The sequence below is a fragment of the Phoca vitulina genome, unplaced genomic scaffold (assembly GCF_004348235.1).
Source record: "Phoca vitulina isolate PV1807 unplaced genomic scaffold, GSC_HSeal_1.0 scaffold23, whole genome shotgun sequence".
Lineage (NCBI taxonomy): Eukaryota > Metazoa > Chordata > Mammalia > Carnivora > Phocidae > Phoca > Phoca vitulina.
Genome location: NW_022589726.1, coordinates 19,667,843 through 19,687,548, shown reverse-complemented (window position 1 = coordinate 19,687,548; position 19,706 = coordinate 19,667,843). Strand labels below are relative to the sequence as shown.

General features: G+C 44.7%; 1 protein-coding gene across 2 annotated transcripts in view; it reads right to left on the bottom strand.

The window, feature by feature from the left end:
* BIN2 (bridging integrator 2) overlaps positions 1-19,706 on the bottom strand; it is a 32,172-nt gene that overhangs the window by 8,872 nt on the left and 3,594 nt on the right. For both annotated transcript variants that reach the window (XM_032420790.1, XM_032420792.1), the window contains exons 2-9: positions 16,564-16,644; positions 8,210-8,264; positions 7,818-7,912; positions 7,183-7,278; positions 3,798-3,905; positions 3,396-3,481; positions 2,180-2,255; positions 1,228-1,310 (exon numbers count right to left, since the gene is read on the bottom strand). In XM_032420790.1, the coding sequence (XP_032276681.1) occupies positions 1,228-1,310; positions 2,180-2,255; positions 3,396-3,481; positions 3,798-3,905; positions 7,183-7,278; positions 7,818-7,912; positions 8,210-8,264; positions 16,564-16,644 (680 nt within the window). The remainder of the gene's footprint in view (positions 1-1,227; positions 1,311-2,179; positions 2,256-3,395; positions 3,482-3,797; positions 3,906-7,182; positions 7,279-7,817; positions 7,913-8,209; positions 8,265-16,563; positions 16,645-19,706) is intronic.

The window sequence follows — 19,706 nt, the reverse complement described above, 5'->3', positions numbered from 1 at the left end:
TCTAGGGATGCTGGGTGGCTCAGTCAAGTGTCTGCCTTCAGCTCAGGTCATGATCCCAGGGTCCTGGGATTGAGCCCCGCATTGGGCTCCCTGCTCAGTGGGGAGCCTACTTCTCCCTCTGCCTGCCGCTTCCCCTGCTTGTGCTCTCTCTGACAAATAAAATCTAAAAAAAAATTTAAAAAGGTAAACAATCTAAATGAAAAATGTGAAAACAAGGATAAACAGGAAAGTCACAGAAAGGAACTTTAATGGCCAATAACATGGAAAGATGTTCAAGCTAGCTAGCAATTGTGGAGATATGAATTACAATTGCAAAAAATTCCATTTCATACCCGTTAGTTTGAAAAAATTAGTAAGTCTGACAATGTCACATATAGCAAGAATATGGAGCAATGGGGGCTTTTATTTACTGCTGGTGGGTTGTACACTGGAACGGTCACTTTGGAGAGCCATTTGACAATGCCAATACCTAGTAAGGCTGAAGAGGCCCAAATGCACAGACTATGACTCAGCAACTCCACTCCCAGTATACACCCTAAAGACACTCTTGGTAACAGTCACAGGAGCAATGTAAAATGTGTCCATTGCAACATTATTTTTAATAGCAAGCAACTGGAAAACAACCCAAATGTCTATTAGCAGGAGGATAGATAAATAAATTGTAGACTAGCTATGCAACAGCATCCATAACAGTTAGGGAGAGGAAAGACCAGAGCTAGCAACATGTAGCAACAGGATAAATGAACCTCACAAACAGTACAAAGAGAACAAAAGGAGTTGCAAAAGTACATATATAGTATAATTCCATTTTATGGAGTTTAAAAACATGCAAAACGGTATTTTCTGTGTGTATAAGAGAAGTAAAAAGAAAAGCATGGGAAAAGTAAATACCAAATTTAAGACAGTGGCTACGTTTGGTGAGGGGCAGGATGAGTGGGGAGGGGGACACTGGGCACTTCAATAATACTTGTAATAGTTGATTTCTTAAATTTGACGGCAGCTATATGGCTACTTACTGTATTCTTTTTTAGTGTATTATTCTTTATACCTTTAGTGATAGCTGGAATATTTCATACAAAGAAAAAGAATTTATATAGGGACATAATACAAATAAACAGTATCATGCACGTGAACATGAAGGGAAGGCCAGGATTGGGGATGGAAATGAGAGTGTTGCGTATGTTCACAGGACAAGCGAAAGAGCAAGGAGTCTCAGGAGTTGCTCACCTTGATACTCCCTTCACCACAAAGACTTTGTTGGAATGCTGCTTCTCCAGTTTGCTCATCACCTCGTAGAGACTGTGGTTCAGCTACAGCCAGCAAGAGAGACGGGTTGCTAGCCAGTGGGAACCTGAGACGGGCATATCCCTTCTCTTCTCCCTTTCAGACAGTTCCCGGAATAAAACCTCCCCACCCTTCACTATAAAATTCCCTCATCTCTTTTGCACTAGCATCCAGGGTCCTGTCCTGCCGCCCCTTCTTCCTTGACTGGCTGTGTCTTAAGTTCTGCCTCTTCCAACAGACTGGCGGCTCTCTCAAGGCTGGGTCCTTGATGTTTGATGTTTGAGTTGAGGTTCTAGCTTCTCTCAGGTAATCCAGGGAAGAAAAACCCATTGTAATATTAACGAGGCAAACCATAATTTAGCTAAAGCAACTGTGGAGAGGAATATGTGGAGGTGTGCATGAATTTAATTGACGATGTGACAGAACACAGTCTTGGAATCCCAGGACTAGAAAAGGCCCCATGAGGTTGTGTTCTGTGGTTGCGTCTCACTGAATAGGACTGGCCTTCTCTATTCATGCCCAACTACCTGAGAGACAGACCTGTGTTTAAGCACTGCCCTCCTTCCTCCCTAGCAACTAAAGATAACGATTCACAGCTTGGTTCCCCATTTCAGCTCTTCCTTCCATAGGCCTAACCTCCTCTATTTATCAAGAAGCTCAAGTCTGGATGCCATTATTCAGTTGTTAATGGAGACGGGGAGGGCCCTCTGATGTGTATACTTGTGCTCTGACACCGTTCAACACCGTCGATCAAGTGCTATTTTTTCATCACAAGAGAAAAGTAAAAACCTGTGGTGCCAATATCAATATTTAATGTGATTATGTAAATTAGGGCTACTTTCATATTTCCTAGGGAAACCCACCTAGGCGTCTACATTGGCCAGAGGTTTCTCACCTTGCTCATCTCCCTGTAGAAGACATCCCTCAGGTTGGAAATGTTTTGGAAGATGGTCACGTAACAGCCAATACGACTATCAGGAGGCAAAAAAACAAACAAAAACCAAAACAATAACAAAAAACCCCATAACAACACATACAGGTAAGTGTTAGTGAAGGAAACCTTTGAAATACAAGGTAGGAGCTTAAGCCAACACTAAGACTCCTCAGAGAAAAGCACCCTGCACCCTAGACTCAGGATGTTCTGGGATCTGGATTCGTCAGAGCCAGGCCAGTAGCACACTTGACTCTCAGAAGGGTGGGAAGGTCAGAGGAGACATTTAATAGCCCAGTCTGACACCAAAGTATAAGAGACCTCTAGTTGCATGAAGCTCTCTTGATTCGGGCTCTTTAGGTATTAAAGTGATATGAATGAAAGTACTCTGAAGAATTTTTAAAGTATGTTATAAATACAAGGCCGTGCAATTATAATTATTATAATAAATAATTATTCTTTCTCATTATGCAATACTTGGACTGCTATGGAGCTGTATGCACATTAGTGGAATTCTACTATAAATGAATTGGGGGAGTTTACATTTAAGGAAATTGTACTAAATTTCAATGCTATTTAAATTAGGAATCACATAATTAGTGTTTTAGAATACATGTAGTTATTAAAAAGGCTCCATCATACATAGACTAATATTAAGTGGCAATATAAAATACGGACTACAACTGCATTGCAGCGTATCTTGTACAATGAAAATAGGATACAAATAGAATTTCTACCCAGATACATCTAAAACACTTTTACCTTCTGTGAAGCAAAGACATCATTGATAGAAATAATCATCCCATGGTTTATCTTCTAGGTCAATCTGGATGTTCATGAACCAAGCTCGTTTAAAACAATACACACTGAAGCATTCCTAGTTCCCATGATGGCAGTAATTTACTTGCCAAGATCTCTCCTATCCAAGAAGCATCTTGCCTTTAAACCGGAAAAGCCAGCAGGGCAAGCCCGGCTATCTCTTTCTTCATTGCAGATGAAGAAACCAAGGTCTGGGGCGATAAGGCAGTTGGCCTAATATCACCCAGCAAGCCAGTAGCAGGGCTGAGGTGACATCTCACTCTTGGAACAGAGCTCTTTTCATGAGGTGACATGCTTGGGTTGCCAGGTAACCTGGGCCCCCACCGGCTCAGGAGTCTCGGCCTTTCCTGTCAGTCATTACCTATGATAAAGAACAGGCAGCTCCTCTAGCAGTTCCTGGTTCAGGTCTTCAAACACACTCTGGGCTTTGTTGAACTCTTCCTCTGCCTGGGGATGTAAGAGACAGGACAGTCTCCCTCAATCCCAAATCTAACGCTGGAGGCTGCCGCCTTTATTCCCTGCATTCTTTCAGGGACTCGGCTTACCTGGAACTATGCCTCTCCTTCCCCAGACCCATGCCCTCCCCAGCCTTGCGTCTCTGACTATCCTTCGAGCATCGGGGTCAGGGGAAACAGGATTTCCTTCAGGATGCTGGATGCTGAATTTATCATTTCCTAAGCCCGGCTTGGCCCAGCCACCTGCCACCGTTATGGGGGGAAGGAGGGCAGGAAGGTTTCACCTGGCTTTTTTTTTTTTTTTTTACCTTGGCAGTCTTGGCCTCATCTTTCTTCTTGGCACTCTGCACCGCTTCCAGGTGGTGCCGGGCACTGTCATAGTCCACAAGTTTCCGACCCCGCTTGGCAATTCTTTCCTAACCCAGAGTCAGGAGAGAGGGCCTTGATACTCACTTTTCAGTGGCCAGGACGCAGGTAACAGAGTAGCAAACAGAGAGGCACAATTACTGGGTCCTATTACCAAATTTCACTTTCTTTCTTTTTTTTTTTTTTTAAAGATTTTATTTATTTATTGGACAGAGAGACAGCGAGAGAGGGAACACAAGCAGGGGGAGTGGGAGAGGGAGAAGCAAGCTTCCCGCTGAGCAGGGAGCCCGATGCGGGGCTCGATCCCAGGACCCTGGGATCATGACTGAGCCGAAGGCAGACGCTTAACGACTGAGCCACCCAGGTGCCCCCAAATTTCACTTTCTAACAGCTTGGTGCCCATGGGATTTCCCTCACTATTTGGAAAGAATGGGAATTCTCGTGGGGGTTGTGTGTGTGTGGGGGGGTATAGAGTAAAGCGAAATTCTACAGAGCACATGGAAGCCTGCACTAAATGTTAATATTTCCTATGAACCCACTAAACACAGGTTCAGCCTCCAGGAGAAACGGCCTTGAGGATCCAGCTGAATTCAAAGTCAGGAGTTTAGGGTCTTACTCCCATTGCTGCCACTTATTAGCCTTATGATGGAGGGCAAGGCACATCTCTTCTGGAACTTCAGCAGCCTCACCTGCTCTATGGTGTTATTTTAAAGATCAAACGCTGACTACAAAGTGTTTTGAAAACCCTAAAGCATAATAAAATAGTAAATTATTGTGTGCACCGAGAGAGCGTCTACTCAATCTCATCCAAACTACAAATCCAATCATAGATTTTGCAAGGATCTTAGTGATTATCTGGTCCAACTTCCTATTTAATACATGGAGCTTCTCTGTAATAGTCAAAGTAAGTAGTTCAACTTCTGCTTGAAGTTGAACTTCAACTCCCAACTTCACAGTATATTTCAGTGTTTGAAAGCTCTATGAGAAACTTAAATCAGGATCCCTCTAATTTCTCCCTATTAATCTACAAGCAGCGCAGTGCCCGACGGAGTAGGTGTTTCATAAATCTGAGTTCAATGAGTAAGTGAATTCTAACTCTGCTTTCTGAATCCTGTTTAGAACAGGATGCATCCCTCTTTCACCTAACTGACCTCCCAATATTGGAAGATAATTATTAGGACTCCTCCAAGTTTCCTCTTCTCTACAATAAACATATCAGCTAGTTTAAAAAAAAATTTTTTTTCCCCATCAAAATACCATCCACTTTTTTCAAAGAAATGGAACAAATAATCCTAAAATTTGTATGGAACCAGAAAAGACCCCGCATAGCCAGAGGAATGTTGAAAAAGAAAAGCAAAGCTGGCGGCATCACAATTCCGGACTTCCAGCTCTACTACAAAGCTGTCATCATCAAGACAGTATGGTACTGGCACAAAAACAGACACATAGATCAATGGAACAGAATAGAGAGCCCAGAAATGGACCCTCAACTCTATGGTCAACTCATCTTTGACAAAGCAGGAAAGAATGTCCAATGGAAAAAAGACAGTCTCTTCAACAAATGGTGTTGGGAAAATTGGACAGCCACATGCAGAAGAATGAAACTGGACCATTTCCTTACATCACACACAAAAATAGACTCCAAATGGTTGAAAGACCTAAATGTGAGACAGGAGTCCATCAAAATCCTAAAGGAGAACACAGGCAGCAACCTCTTCGACCTCAGCCGCAGCAACTTCTTCCTAGAAACATCGCCAAAGGCAAGGGAAGCAAGGGCAAAAATGAACCATTGGGACTTCATCAAGATAAAAAGCTTTTGCAAAGCAAAGGAAACAGTCAACAAAACCAAAAGACAACTGACAGAATGGGAGAAGATATTTGCAAATGACATATCAGATAAAGGGCTAGTATCCAAAATCTATAAAGAACTCATCAAACTCAACACCAAAAGAACAAAGAATCCAATCAAGAAATGGGCAGAAGACATGAACAGACATTTTTCCAAAGAAGACATCCAAATGGCCAACAGACACATGAAAAAGTGCTCAACATCGCTCGGCATCAGGGAAATCGAAATCAAAACCTCAATGAGATACCACCTCACACCAGTCAGAATGGCTAAAATTAACAAGTCAGGAAACGACAGATGTTGGCAGGGATGCAGAGAAAGGGGAACCCTCCTACACTGTTGGTGGGAATGCAAGCTGGTGCAGCCACTCTGGAAAACAGTATGGAGGTTCCTCAAAAAGTTGAAAATAGAGCTACCATATGATCCAGCAATTGCACTCCTGGGTATTTACCCCAAAGAAACAAAAGTAGGGACCCGAAAGGGTACGTGCACCCCGATGTTTATAGCAGCAATATCCACAATAGCCAAACTGTGGAAAGAGCCAAGATGTCCATCAACAGATGAATGGATAAAGAAGATGTGGTATATATACACAATGGAATATTATGCAGCCATCAAAAGGAATGAGATCTTGCCATTTGCAACAACGTGGATGGAACTGGAGGGTATTATGCTAAGCGAAATAAGTCAAACAGAGAAAGACATGTATCATATGACCTCATTGATATGAGGAATTCTTAATCTCAGGAAACAAACTGAGGGTTGCTGGAGTGGGGGGTGGGGTGGGAGGGATGGGGTGACTGGGTGATGGACACTGGGGAGGGTATGTGTTCTGGTAAGCGCTGTGAATTGTGCAAGACTGTTGAATCTCAGATCTGTACCTCTGAAACAAATAATGCAATATATGTTAAGAAAGAAAAAAAGAAGAAGAATGTAGCAGGAGGGGAAGAATGAAGGGGGGGAAATCGGAGGGGGAGAAGAACCATGAGAGACGATGGACTCTGAAAAACAAACTGAGGGTTCTAGAGGGGAGGGGGGTGGGAGGATGGGTTAGCCTGGTGATGGGTATTGAGGAGGGCACGTTCTGCATGGAGCACTGGGTGTTATGCACAAACAATGAATCATGGAACACTATATCTAAAACTAATGATGTAATGTATGGGGATTAACATAACAATAAAAAAATTAAAAAAAAATAAAATAAAAAAAATTTTTTTTTATTAATTTGTCAGAGAGAGAGAGAGAGCACAAGCAGGGGGAGCGGCAGGCAGAGGGAGAGGGAGAAGCAGGCTCCCTACTGAGCAGGGAGCTCGATGTGGGGCTCGATCCCAGGACCCCGGGATCATGACCTGAGCTGAAGGCAGATGCTTAACGACTGAGCCACCCAGGTGCCCCCTTAGCTTCATTTCTAACCGTGGGTTCGAACTCTACTTAGGATGTTTACTCTGGGGGCCACCCTCGACTCTGAAACGGATTACCTTAATCTCGCTGAACTGGGCTACGTAGTTTTCCATGGTCCTCAACGCCTGGTCAGCTAGTTTCTCTTCATAGTCTTCCCAAAGGAGATCATTATTCTGTGGGGTAGAGGCAAAGGGCAGAGGTGAGGGCCCCACTTCTCGGCAACAAATGCCAAGCAGGGAAAAACCCAAATTCTTCCCGCACAAACTTCCTTTTGGAGCGCTGTGTTTAGAATGTCATGTTGGCTTCTGGTGAAGAGTCAGATGAAGAAACAGCCCTGCCCCCAGGAACCGCCCTATAAGACACTGGACATACCTTCAGGGATCAAGAACAGGAAGAGATGGTCAGTCTTGGACTCGAGCTTGAAGGACAGGGAAATTTGGGAGGAAAAAACTGCATGAACTTAGTTTTCAAAGACAACCAGCTGGGTTTTATGTAGGTAGAACTTCCATAAGGTTTTAAAGAGAGGAAGATGGCCGACTGCAGAGGAATCCGCAGATCAGGGAACACTTGTTGTTACCCTCATGGTTGTTGCTGAGGCTATACACATGAAGGATGCGGACTGGCTCCTTTGCTTTCCTATTTGCTTGGACAGAGAAGCTAAGAGAAGGCAGAAGTGAGTTGCTAAAGAGCTGTGAAGCCGGGACACTCTTACCCCTGCAATGGCCTTCAGCTCCTCGTGACCGTCCCACTCGCTGCTGTAGATCTCCTGCAGGGTTTCTGACACTCTCTTTGAGCTTTCATGCATCACTGAAAGGAGAGAAGTCGGTCCCACCTTACAGCTTCCCCCAAAGGAGGCTGCTATAGCCATACGGGTCAACGGGCAGATCAGCAAGTCTACTTCAGAAGGACGCGCACCCCCAGAAGGTTTGGGTGACCCATGAGGAAAGCTGGGCGGGGGCTGGGACAGGAAACATTGCTCTTCCTATGCCCACACGGTCTGGGCCTCAGGGGCAGGCCTGTGATAAATCGCCTGAGACTGGGTGTTTTTCTTTCCATCCTCAGAGCTCTCAGGAGCTTGCTTCTCCTGTGCTGTACGCTACCCACCTTTGACTGCACTAAGGAAGTTCTTCAGGTCCTTGTAGAGCTTCTGGCCTTCTGCCTGCAAGGGAGAAGTGCTTTTGGTGACCAGAGAGATACATCTGGAAAGATGCTTCAGAGATCAAGGTAGAAGAGTAGGTTAAAAGGAGAAATCAATCCTGGAATTTGCAAATGTTATAAATTAGCCTCTGTTCTCTTTACCAAGAAGTTGGAGGTTGTCTTTTTGGGGGCAGTTTTTGTTTGGAGATTGTTCCCATGGCACTTGCAGGCCTTCTTTCCCGTTCTTCCTTCTGGCGAACAAAAGCCTGTACCCCAGTTCCTCTGCTGAAATTTAGGTGTCCTAGGTGACGCTATCTATGTGACCCTCTGGCTTATACCTTCCTCTCTGGGTAAGTAAACCATCACCATCTTCTGTAGACGCTCGGCCTTCTTTCTCCCGTGAACCCTCACACAGGCCATTCCTCTTCTCCCCCGACATCCTTCTCTGCCTTGCCTCCCTTCACCCTTCCCTTCCATCAGTCACGGGCTTTACACTTCTCTTCCAAATGGCTCATCCCTGATTCTCCTTCAGTCCCAACTCCAATGGCCTCATCTATAGCTCTATCCATCTACCCAATCCTATCTTCGCTCCTGTGTCTGAATTCTCTCTCTTTTTTTTTGGCTGGGCCTCCCAAGCACAGATTAGGTCTCCTCCCTGGAAAAAAAAGAAGGGAGAAAAGGAGAGGAAGGTATCATTTAAGTTTGGATGTTCAAATCTCAACCCAACAGATGAACCATTTTGTCTGAACTCTGACAAATGTTCATTTAGCCTCCACTTCTTGAATATCTCCTGCAAGCAGAAACTCATGACTTCTTGCTGAGGTTGTGCTTCAATTTTAAATAGTTCTACTAGAACTCTGGCCCACTGGTCTCGGGCTGGCCTTCTGTACTCAGAATAGATCTGATAACTCTTGCACATATGTTGGAAGACATCTTTCCCAGACCCTGCACCGAGTCTTCTCTTTCATAGGCTCTCTCTGTTGTTATTTAAAGCCCCTTCTGACTCTGGTGTCTTTCCTCTGTGTGGACTCCAGTTTCTAGGAGTTGTTGTGTGAGAAGGGAGTTGAAGCCAGACTATTGACATTTGGAGCCTGCCTTCAGGAGTGTGGGCCTGGACTGAAAGGGGCAGCCCACTTTAGTGTATTCTACAGGGCAGGGCCTATGGGTCAGAACAGTGAGCCTCACAACAGTTTCGGGGAAGGAGTATTCAAGCTAAGATTCATTATGCGTACACCATAAAGCACTTGTGAACTTGTTCATTTGTTTTGCTTGTTTTCAGCACTAGATAGGCTATTGAGCATACCAAGAGTATAAAAAAAAATTATGGGAGGGGCACCTGGGTGGCTCAGTTGTTAAGCATCTGCCTTTGGCTCAGTCATGATCCCAGAGTCCTGGGATCGAGCCCCGGATCGGGCTCCTTGCTCGGCCGGAAGCCTGCTTCTCCCTTTCCCACTCCCCCTGCTTGTGTTCCCTCTCTCGCTGTGTCTCTCTCTGTCAAATAAATAAAATCTTTAACAACAACAACAAAAATATATGGGAGAAAAACTGAAAATCAGAAAATTCTATCTAACAACTTACATTAAAATTTTTTTTATCTGGGGGTGCGCCTGGGTGGCTCAGTCGGTTAAGCGTCTGACTTCTGGTTTCGGCTCAGGTCATAATCTCATAGGTTGTGGGGTGGCCCCATGTTGGGTTCCATGCTCAGCAGGGAGTCTGCTTGGGGTTCTCTCTCTCTCCCTCTGCCTCTGCCCCTCCCTCCCCCCACTCTCAAATAAATAAATCTTAATTTTTTTTTTAATCTGTGGAAATCTTTGCAGGAAAGATCATTATTATGTAAATTTAGCAGCAGAAAATCTAGGTCAAGTCGGTCAAAGAAAATTGGACTAATTATTTCATCCACATTTTCTGCCTTACTTCTAAGCCAGCCCAAACTCTTGACCATACCTCAGGTTAAAAGCCCTTGGGGCTCAATGCCAGGACTCAAGGGACACGAACGCACAGACAGTCTCAAGGGAGTCGAAGACACTGTCAGAGAGCTGGGAGAAGAGCCGACATTGTGTGGTGTATCACAGCAAGTGAGGATCAGGAGAGTGTCAGAGAAATGACCAAGGAGGGGCCAGATGCTACAGAGAGGTTAGAGTGCAGGAAGAACCAGTCATAGGCACTGGACTTGGTAACTGGAAGTCACTGGTGACCTTGAGGAAGTGCTTTCAACAGCACGATGGAGACCGTCAGTCACCAAAATTTGGAAACACTCAGCATTCACCAGGAAGGATGTTTCATTTCCTCCTTGCTTTTTCATTAATGGGAAAAAAGTTTAAGTAGTCTAAGATGTTCAATATACATAAAATCTTTTAAACATGGATATGGTAGGTGGGTATAAGTTTGAGAGTTTTAAAAATGTGATAGTTAAAGTTTGAGAGAGTTCTGAAAGAGTTTTGAGGATTATAAAAATTAACAAGGATTTCAAGTTCTTTTTTTGAAAGAAAAGAACATGGGCTCAACTTTTTATTTCACCATGAAGATTTGATCTCCAGAATACACATCTAAGTAACAAAAGCTGTTAAATCATCTTGCATAATTTCTACAAATGAAATCAAAATTGTTTTTCTCCATTAGATATTATATGGCCTGAAAAATCGGATCAGTAATCAAGGCTACCATGCATGACTATGGAGGCTGTATGTACGTTGTTCAAAACCAGGGGGTTCTATTGATACCAGAGTCCATAAAATGTGAATGCCTTCTGCCTTCCACTGCACCTCACAAAAGCCCAACTCCACTTCTGTGTTTTAGGATCAAACCTCTAGGTCAAAGTTCTTTATGCTCTTGCTCTTTCCTTTGAGGAGATGAAGAGAGAGAGAGAGAGAGAGAGAGAGAGAGTGTGTATGTGTGTGTGTGTGTGTGTGTGGTGGTAGCGGGAAGTGGGGTGGTGGGACACCACTGGGTGTCATTTTATTTTGCTGGCCTGTCTGTCCCTGTCCCCCCACCCCAAAATGTCTCCAGGCTGAAGAATCCCAGCATCTTTCTTGACAGATACAACTTGCACAGTCTTAGGTTCCCACTTGTCTGAGAGTCAAAAACCTGCAAGTTATTCCACTTTTCTGGCTTTATTTTCCTCCTCTATAAATGTCGGGTAAGACCATCTCTAGCCCTGTAGCTTATGATTTTATCACTTTGGCTCTCTGAATCCATGCCAAATTCTTGGTAACCCCATAAAGAGTCTGGGTTGGTCCTTCCTATCCCTTACGCAAACAGCCCCAGCCCTCAGTTAATGGACCACTCATTCTGGAAGCTTGTCCTAAGGCAGACAAAGCTATGTGCTAAGAAAATCCTTGTCCTGGGGTTCCCCACTTGCTGGAGAGAAATGGACTCAGAGAAACCCAAACACTCAGCAAAACAGTAAGTAGCACGATCAATCCTGAGCGAGTGCTAAAAGTGCTTCATTTGATGGAGGTCCTGAAGGGAGACAAGAAGCTTGTTTGATTTTATTTATTTATTTATTTGACAGAGAGAGAGAGAGAGAGAGAGCACGCATGCCCAAACAGGGGGAGGGGCAGAGGGATAGAGAGAATCTCCAACAGACTCCCCGCTGAGCACAGAGCACAATGTGGGGCTTGATCTCAAGACCCTGAGACCATGACCTGAGCTGAAATCAAGAGTCAGAGGCTTCACCAACTGAGCCACCCAGGCATCACCATGAGGTTTGACTTTATTATTTTACTTTATTTTTTATTTTTTTAAAGATTGTATTTATTTATTACATCAGAGAGAGAGGGAACACAAGCAGGGGAGAGGAAGAAGCAGGCTTCCTGCGGAGCAGGGAGCCCGATGCGGGGCTCGATCCCAGAACCTTGGGACCATGACTTGAGCCGAAGGCAGACGCTTAACAACTGAGCCACCCAGGTGCCCCGAGGTTTGATTTTAAAAGCAATGAACTGGAAGCAGCTGTCACTACCAGAAATCAGAAATTAAAATGCTGCTTGAGGAAAACAATTCTTCCTATTTAATATGGTTTGAAGAGGAAGCAAAGCAGAGCCCTCAAGGAAAACTACCTATGGAAATTTGCTTAGGAACCCAGGCAAGTGGCAAGGCCTTGGAATCAGGCTGGGAAGTTTGGGAGTGGTATTTATTTATTAACGAAAAGTTCTCCTACAAGCTGATTGTGGTAAGGCCCTGGGCACATGACCAACTGATCCACCTTCTGGAATACTTCACTCTCAATCTCCTTGACCTTGTTTTTTTCCCTCTTGTTCATCTTAGCCACCCCAGGTCCAGTCTCCGACCGGACTGCATTGTCACTGTCTTTCCCCTTCAACTGTAAGAGTCTGAGGGCAGGCATGTTGTCGTGTTCACATCGAAGTCCCAGAATGTAGCATGGCGCCCGGTGTGCAGCAGGCTCCCGTGACGTGCTTGTGAAATGAGCTTTTCACGCATGCTCCAATACCAGTCACTGGAGGAAAACCCTTCTCTCGGGAGAAGTTTCCCTTATTCCTATTCTACCTCCATTTCATTTCTCAAATCTAGCTTCTCTCCCCTTCAAGTGACGTTCAGTTGGTGGCCTCACCCAGAAATTCTGAGGGGACTGTCAACATCTATCTGATCCTCTTCTTCTTGATGGTCTTTCCTTCATCTCCTACCTTTTCTACCCACACACCTGCCATTGGTAGATCCATCCTTTAAGGCAGAGAGGAAGAGGAAAGACCGAGGTACAGAATGGGCCAAGGGGCAGAACCCTCTTGATGTGGGTGTCGACTTACTGATTCCTGTTCTTTTCATGCTGCAGTTAGAAGCAGAACAGTCACTGCCGCTGAGCAGACGCCCCCAGAGGCCTCCTAGTGAGGTGCAGGGGGAAGGGCACAGGGTTTAAGTTGGAATCCCAGCTCTGCAACTCTTAGGCTTTTACCTTGATTAAATGACCTCCTTCGCAGATCCTATTTCCCTCCCCAGAGTTAGACTAAATCAGTGATTGCCAAATGCTGTTCTCAGACTAGCTACTACATCATCATTACCTGGAAACTTAATACAAAACATAGATTCCCTAGTTAATGATCAACCAAGGCTGTTAATGTCACACAAAAAGGAGACACGCAGACATTATGTGCCTCCAGATGGAAAACTCTCACACCTATAAAAATTACAAGTATTCTTGCCACCTAAACAAACAAAAACAAAAATCTGAATCTCATCAAGCCTCTAAATCTAATTATTAATTTACAGAAAATACCAGAGACAGAGGGGCATGCTAAACAGTACTATAGGGACTCAATCAGTCAAGTTGAGGCTTCAGGAAACGTCAGGAGAACAATCTAGTGTCACCGACAAACAAACTGCACGAGGGAGGGATCAGAAACCCCGCAGATGAAGAGATTTAACTTTAAACCTAAGAGACTTTTTTTTTTTTAAAGATTTTATTTATTTATTTGAGAGAGAGAATGAGATAGAGTATGAGAGGGGGGAGGGTCAGAGGGAGAAGCAGACTCCCCACTGAGCAGGGAGCCCGATGCGGGACTCGATCCTGGGACTCCAGGATCATGACCTGAGCTGAAGGCAGTCGATTAACCGACTGAGCCACCCAGGCGCCCTAAACCTAAGAGACTTAAACATGCCAACAAGTTGCTGGTTTAAATAAACTAAAAAAAAAAAAAAAAAAAAAAAAAAAAAAAAAAAAAAAAAAAAAAAGGACATCATTAGGGGAGTGTGAATATTGACTGGATATTTTATATTAAGAAATTATTGCTACTTTTTGAAGATATCACTTAATCTTACATTTTAGTGGGATATCAAAAAAGATATTTGTATTGTATTGTTAACTTTGAACAGGGCAAGTTATAAAACCAGTATCAACGGAATAATCTCACTTTTGTAAACCTATTTATTTATTGTGGATTTACTTAAAGATCATACACATTCATAGCAGAGTGATTGTAAGGATATAAGACAACAGTGGTGGTAGTATGGGAGGGTGTGAAATCAGGATTTTTTTTTTTTAAGATTTTATTCATTTATTTGAGAGAGAGAACACACAAGTGGGGGGAGGGCAGAAGGAGAGGGAGAAACAGGCTCCATCCTGAGAAGGGAGCCTGATTTGGCTCCAACCCAGCATCATGACCCAAGCCAGAGGTAGATGCTTAACTGACTGAGCCACCCAGGTGCCCCGAAATCAGGATTTTTTAATTCATGTTTTTCTTGTCCTTTCTGGTTTGTTGTAACGAGTAAATATCTCATAGAAAATATTTTTAGGTGTGATAATGGCTTTGTGGTTGTATTTTAAAAGAGTCCTTACCTTTAGAGACTGATAATGAAATTTTTATGGATAAAATGATATGATACGTAGAATTTGCTTCATAGTAATCAAGGATGTGGGAAAGTAGGTGGAAACAGAAATGAGTTGATTACTTATTAAAGCTGAGAGATGGGTATGTACATGTGGATTAATTATACAAGTTTTCCTATCTGTGCATATATTTGAAATCTTCCATTAAAACAAGTTTAAAAGTACAGATTCTCAAGCCCTACTACCAGAGATCTCACATGTAAAAATATTTCCCAAAGGGTGCCTGGGTGGCTCAGTGGGTTAAGTGTCTGCCTTCAGCTCAGGTCATGATCCCAGGGTCCTAGGATAGAGCCCCGCATTGAGCCCCCCTCAAATCAGGCTCCCTGCTCAGCAGGGAGTCTGCCTCTCCCTATCTGCCTCTCCTCCAGCTCATGCTCTCTCTCTCTCTCTCAATAAATAAAAAAAATCTTTAAAATATATATATACATTTCCCAAATGATTCTAATATAATCAACTGCTGAATTAGATTATAGTGAATGTCCTTTTAATATAATTTTAGAGAATTATTTTCCATATAATTCAATTTACTGATATTGTCCAGTAAAGAATTTGGCTGGCCTTTGTCCCCAGTTCCTGGGAAGTAACTTCTAACTCCTTGGGATTTCCTGAGTGATAGGGATGTGTTTCTTATTCATGGTGGGCCTCTCAGATCAGAGTCAGTTTATGCTAAACAAATGACTCAGGATGGTGGCTGGGCAGGCTGGAAAGATGAACCATGTGATTAGAGGGTTGGGGCTTTGAGACAGGTGATATCAGCCTGACCTCCAGTGGAGGGGAGAGAAAGGGAGCTAGAGATTAAATTCAATCATGTGGCCACGGATGCACTGTAATGAAATCACAATAAAAAAAACTCTAGACACCTGACGCTTGGGTGCGCTTCCCTGGTTGGTAATCCTCTATCCAAGTGCCAGGAAGGTGACATGTCTTGAGAACCCAGAAGCTTCTCATTTGGAGCTCTCCCAGACCTCACATTATGTGTCTCTTTACTTGGCTGGTCCTGATTTGTATGGTTTGTAATAAAGCAGTAATTGTAAATAGAGTGCTTTCCTGAGTTCTGTGAGTTGTTCTCATGGATTGTGGAAGCTGAGTGGCTAGTAGGAACCCCCAAATTTGTAGCGTTGGTCAGAAGGGCAGGGGGCCTGGGAGCTCCAGAGCTTATGGCTGGTGTCTGAAGTGAAGCAGTCTAGTGGGCGACTGTGTCCTTAACCCGTGAGCTGTGACCTAACTCGGATGAGTTAAGTGGTAGAACTGCATGACAACTGCATAGTCATGTAAGTTAATAACCCCCTTCCACAATAAAGAGGGGACTGCAACCTCTGGGGCTGAGATGACAGTTAAATGAGATCATGTGCGTAAAGCACCCAGCACAGTGCCTGGCACATGGAGACGGGAAGTGAAATATCCCCTGGGAGGTTAAACCCGTTCTCCACTTCTTACTGGAAATTTCTACATAAAATTACCTGTAGCATCCAGCGAAGATGGAAGGCACAGGGAGAATAGGAGGTTTGTTGGGGAGAATGACAGGTGAAAGACAGAGGGATTATTTAGAAATGAGGGCTCAGGTGAGGCAGAGGGAGTGGACAAAGAGGCAACAAGGAAAACAGGGTGCAACTCTGATGAGAAGAGCCAGAGGGTGGGACAGAGGCACTCTGGGGAAGTGATAAGCCAAAAGCAGAGGGGGCGGGGGCTTGCTGCAACTTTGTCTAAGGACCTGGTGATGCCACCATAGCCGGGGGAGCCACGAAGAGAAAAGAAGAGTACTTGTCTGTCCCCCAAAACCCAGGGCAGCAGGAACGGGAAAGGGAAGTTTCTCTGGTTGCCAGGGAAAGGGTAAGCAGCAGATCACCCTGTGGCCCTTACCCCTGGGGGGAGGATGGCTTAGTAGAGATGCCTGTTGGTTTGCAGGACCTGCTCTTCTTCTGCCACTCAGCCCTCCTTGTCTTCTTGCTTCCTCCAAGCCTCCCTTCCCCACCCTCCGGATTACCTGTTGATGGTAGAAGTTGTTGGCACTTTGTTCAAACCGTTCATCTTTGGTTTCCACAGTTTTCCCCAACTTCTGCAGTACCTGGGAATGTGAGTTGGAAAGGTCCATAAGGTTACAGTCAAGTCTCTCTCATCTTTTGGCCTCGTGTGACTCTGGCTTCTCAGAGTCTTAGATGCAGTTGAAGGGGTGTGTTCCTATCAGCCCAATGGAATTAAAAATATAGCACATTGCTGAAAAAAAAAATCACATTTTGTGGTTCTTCTCAAACTGGGATACTCCTGGGGGTATGCAGCAGTGTGCTACGGGGTATATATAAAGCCTGGAATAAATAGTACATATATGCTGGGAATGACATTGTTATTTACAGTGGGAGTTTTTTGGGGGGAGGGAAGTATTATATTAAAACAGGGATTAATAAGAAGAATGTAAAATGTGCATTGCTTTTAAAGGTAAAACATGAGGCTTGAAGACTTTTCACTTGAGAGACAGTCTTCCAGCCATGGCCACAGATTCCTCTAGATGGATGAGGTTAGAGAGGCAGGCAGAAGACTCTTTTCTTGGGAGGGCCCTTGTGGAAAACTGTGAAGAGCAGATATAACACATTTAAAATTCAGCTCGAAGTGAATGCTCTCTGTGTCTCTCTGCTCTCCACTGGGGACCTGAGAGCCAACCACTACACTGGTCTCAGTGCTAAAGCAAAGGACAGGGAAATGAAAAAGATAGAGTGCCTGTTCTCTGTCAGGGGACACTCATCTATAAACAAGAAAGCAAGCCTGGGCCTCTACTACCTGAAGCCCCCATTTGGAAAGGAGGCACCCCCCCTTCCAAGTAAGAATCTCAGCGGCTGCCCTCAACTACTTCTCTCTCACCTCCTTCATCAAATCCCTCACTGTGTCCATCTCTGGAAACCATCCCATGCTTTCGAGTCTCACTGTCATGGCTTGGTTCTCAGCGCTCGCCGTTTCTCGCCTGGCCTGCTCCCACAGGCCTATCATGCTGCAGCTTAAAACCTTCTAATGATTCTCCACCCATCTGCTCAACAGATTTGGATTAAATGCCCATATGTATCTATCAGTTATAGTTCAAACTCTAGTATGCAGATAGGTCTCAATGATCTGACTCCTCAGTAAGCCTCAACTCCCATTATTCCTCCTTCCTGCAGGTCTCCCTCCCTAACACTTTATTAGTTTCCTGAATAAGCCATACTGTAGCTTGTTGTAGATGCTGTGTCCTCTTTCTGGAATGTCCTTCCCTTCCTTGTCTCTCAGGCAACTATCTAAAAAAACCCAATTTAGGGGCACCTGGCTGGCTCAGTTAGAAGAGCAGGTGACTCTTGATCTCCGGGTTGTGAGTTTGAGCCCCACACTGGCTGCAGAGATTACTTAAATAAACAAACTTAAAAAAAATTTAAAAACCCCAATTCATATTCCACATCCTTTATGACACTTAACCACATCTACTTTATCCTGTTGAGTTAATCACTCCCTCCTAAGCGCTTGCAACTTCTGTACCTTGCATACACTTCTATTACTATTTTATTATTTGTATTTATCTAATTATGTCTCCTTCTAAACTGCGGGCTCCTTGAGAATTGGGCACTTGCCCTGCTCATCTAGATTTCTCAGTATCCAGCAAAGAGATACTTAATACTTCTAACAGCAAGGCGAGTGGGACTGGTGGAGGAGAGGATCAACAGGCTGGGCCTCGAATTAAGATTTTGCTAAACTACAGGGCGCCTGGATGGCTCAGTTGGTTAAGTGTCTGCCTTTGGCTCAGGTCATGATCCCAAGGTCCTGGAATTAAGCCTTGGGCTCCATGCTCAGCAGGGAGTCTGCTTCTCCCTCTCCCTGCTCATGCGCGCGCTCTCTCTCTCTCCCTCTCAAATAAATAAATAAAACCTTAAAAAACAAAGATTTTGCTAGACTGGAATGGAGTATAAGGGGGGAGAGTGGAGAGAGAACAAAGTCAGAAAAGTACCCATATTCACACAGGTCCATGAGATGGCTCAGTGTGGCTGGTTTAGGGTGTGTTATGGGGAGTGGTGGGTAAGGGAGCTAGAAAGGGAGACTGCAGTCTCACCCTGAAGGGCTCTGAATCACATGCAAAAGTGCCCAGGTCTTGGGAGTGAGGAAGGCTCTATGTAGAGCCTCGGACCCATGTGTCCCCATTCTTAATCCTGGGGTTAGCATCTCTCACTTCTATGGAGCTCTCTCTGGACTGGTTATGATCAAGGGCTCCAGAGTCAAACAGATATATGCCCCGCCTTGGCCTTTACACTTGGGGCTATAAGCGTTTGGGCAAATAAGCCTATGCGTTTCTTGAGCCTCTGTTTACAGAACTCCCCTTACCCCACTAAGATAACAGCATCTCCAGGAGTTGGGAGGATTAAGTGACATTATACCTGTAAACGCTTTCCCAGTGGTGCCCTGCAGGGAGCGCTCAATATAAATCCACTACTGCTAGGTCCAGTTCCACTCCCTTCCCTAGGAGTACCTGTCTGTTTCCTTCTCAGTTTAGCCATATGTCTGTCTGTGTCTCTAGCTTCACCTCATCAAACACCTGGCCCTGGGTATGCCGACTCCGCCGGCTTCCCGGACCCGACCCTCCCTCCCGCGCCAACAAAACACCGTCCTCTACCAGAAAGTTGCAAAACCACCTTGTCTAAGTGGTAAGCGCCTGCTCTCACTTCCTTCCTGCTACTCCTCCCTTCCTTTGCTTGGGGCATGGTTCTTCTTAGGTGGAATGGGCTGAAAGAACGGTCAGCTCCGTCTAGAGTTAATGTGGCACACCCAATCGCCCCAGCTCCCACAAAGTTCAAGGCAAAAAGGCTTCTAAGGGGTGTGAGTGTGTGTGCTGAACACCCCCACCTTTAATTCTGAAACTGAAAAAAGGAGTGTGATCACCTTGAAAGCATCATCCAGTGCCCTGGGCCCGAAGTCAATTGTTGCCGCGGATCAGGGCACATGAACTATGCTGCAGACATTCTTCCTCAACTAGAGCTCCCTGACAGAAGAGAAGGTACAGGTTCTCAACAAACGTCTGAAAGAATGAATAAATTCCACCTTTGGGTCACTTCCCCATGAAAGCCCACCCAACGTCAGTCCCTAAAGTTCTACACTAAGAATTTGGCCTCCAGGGTAATA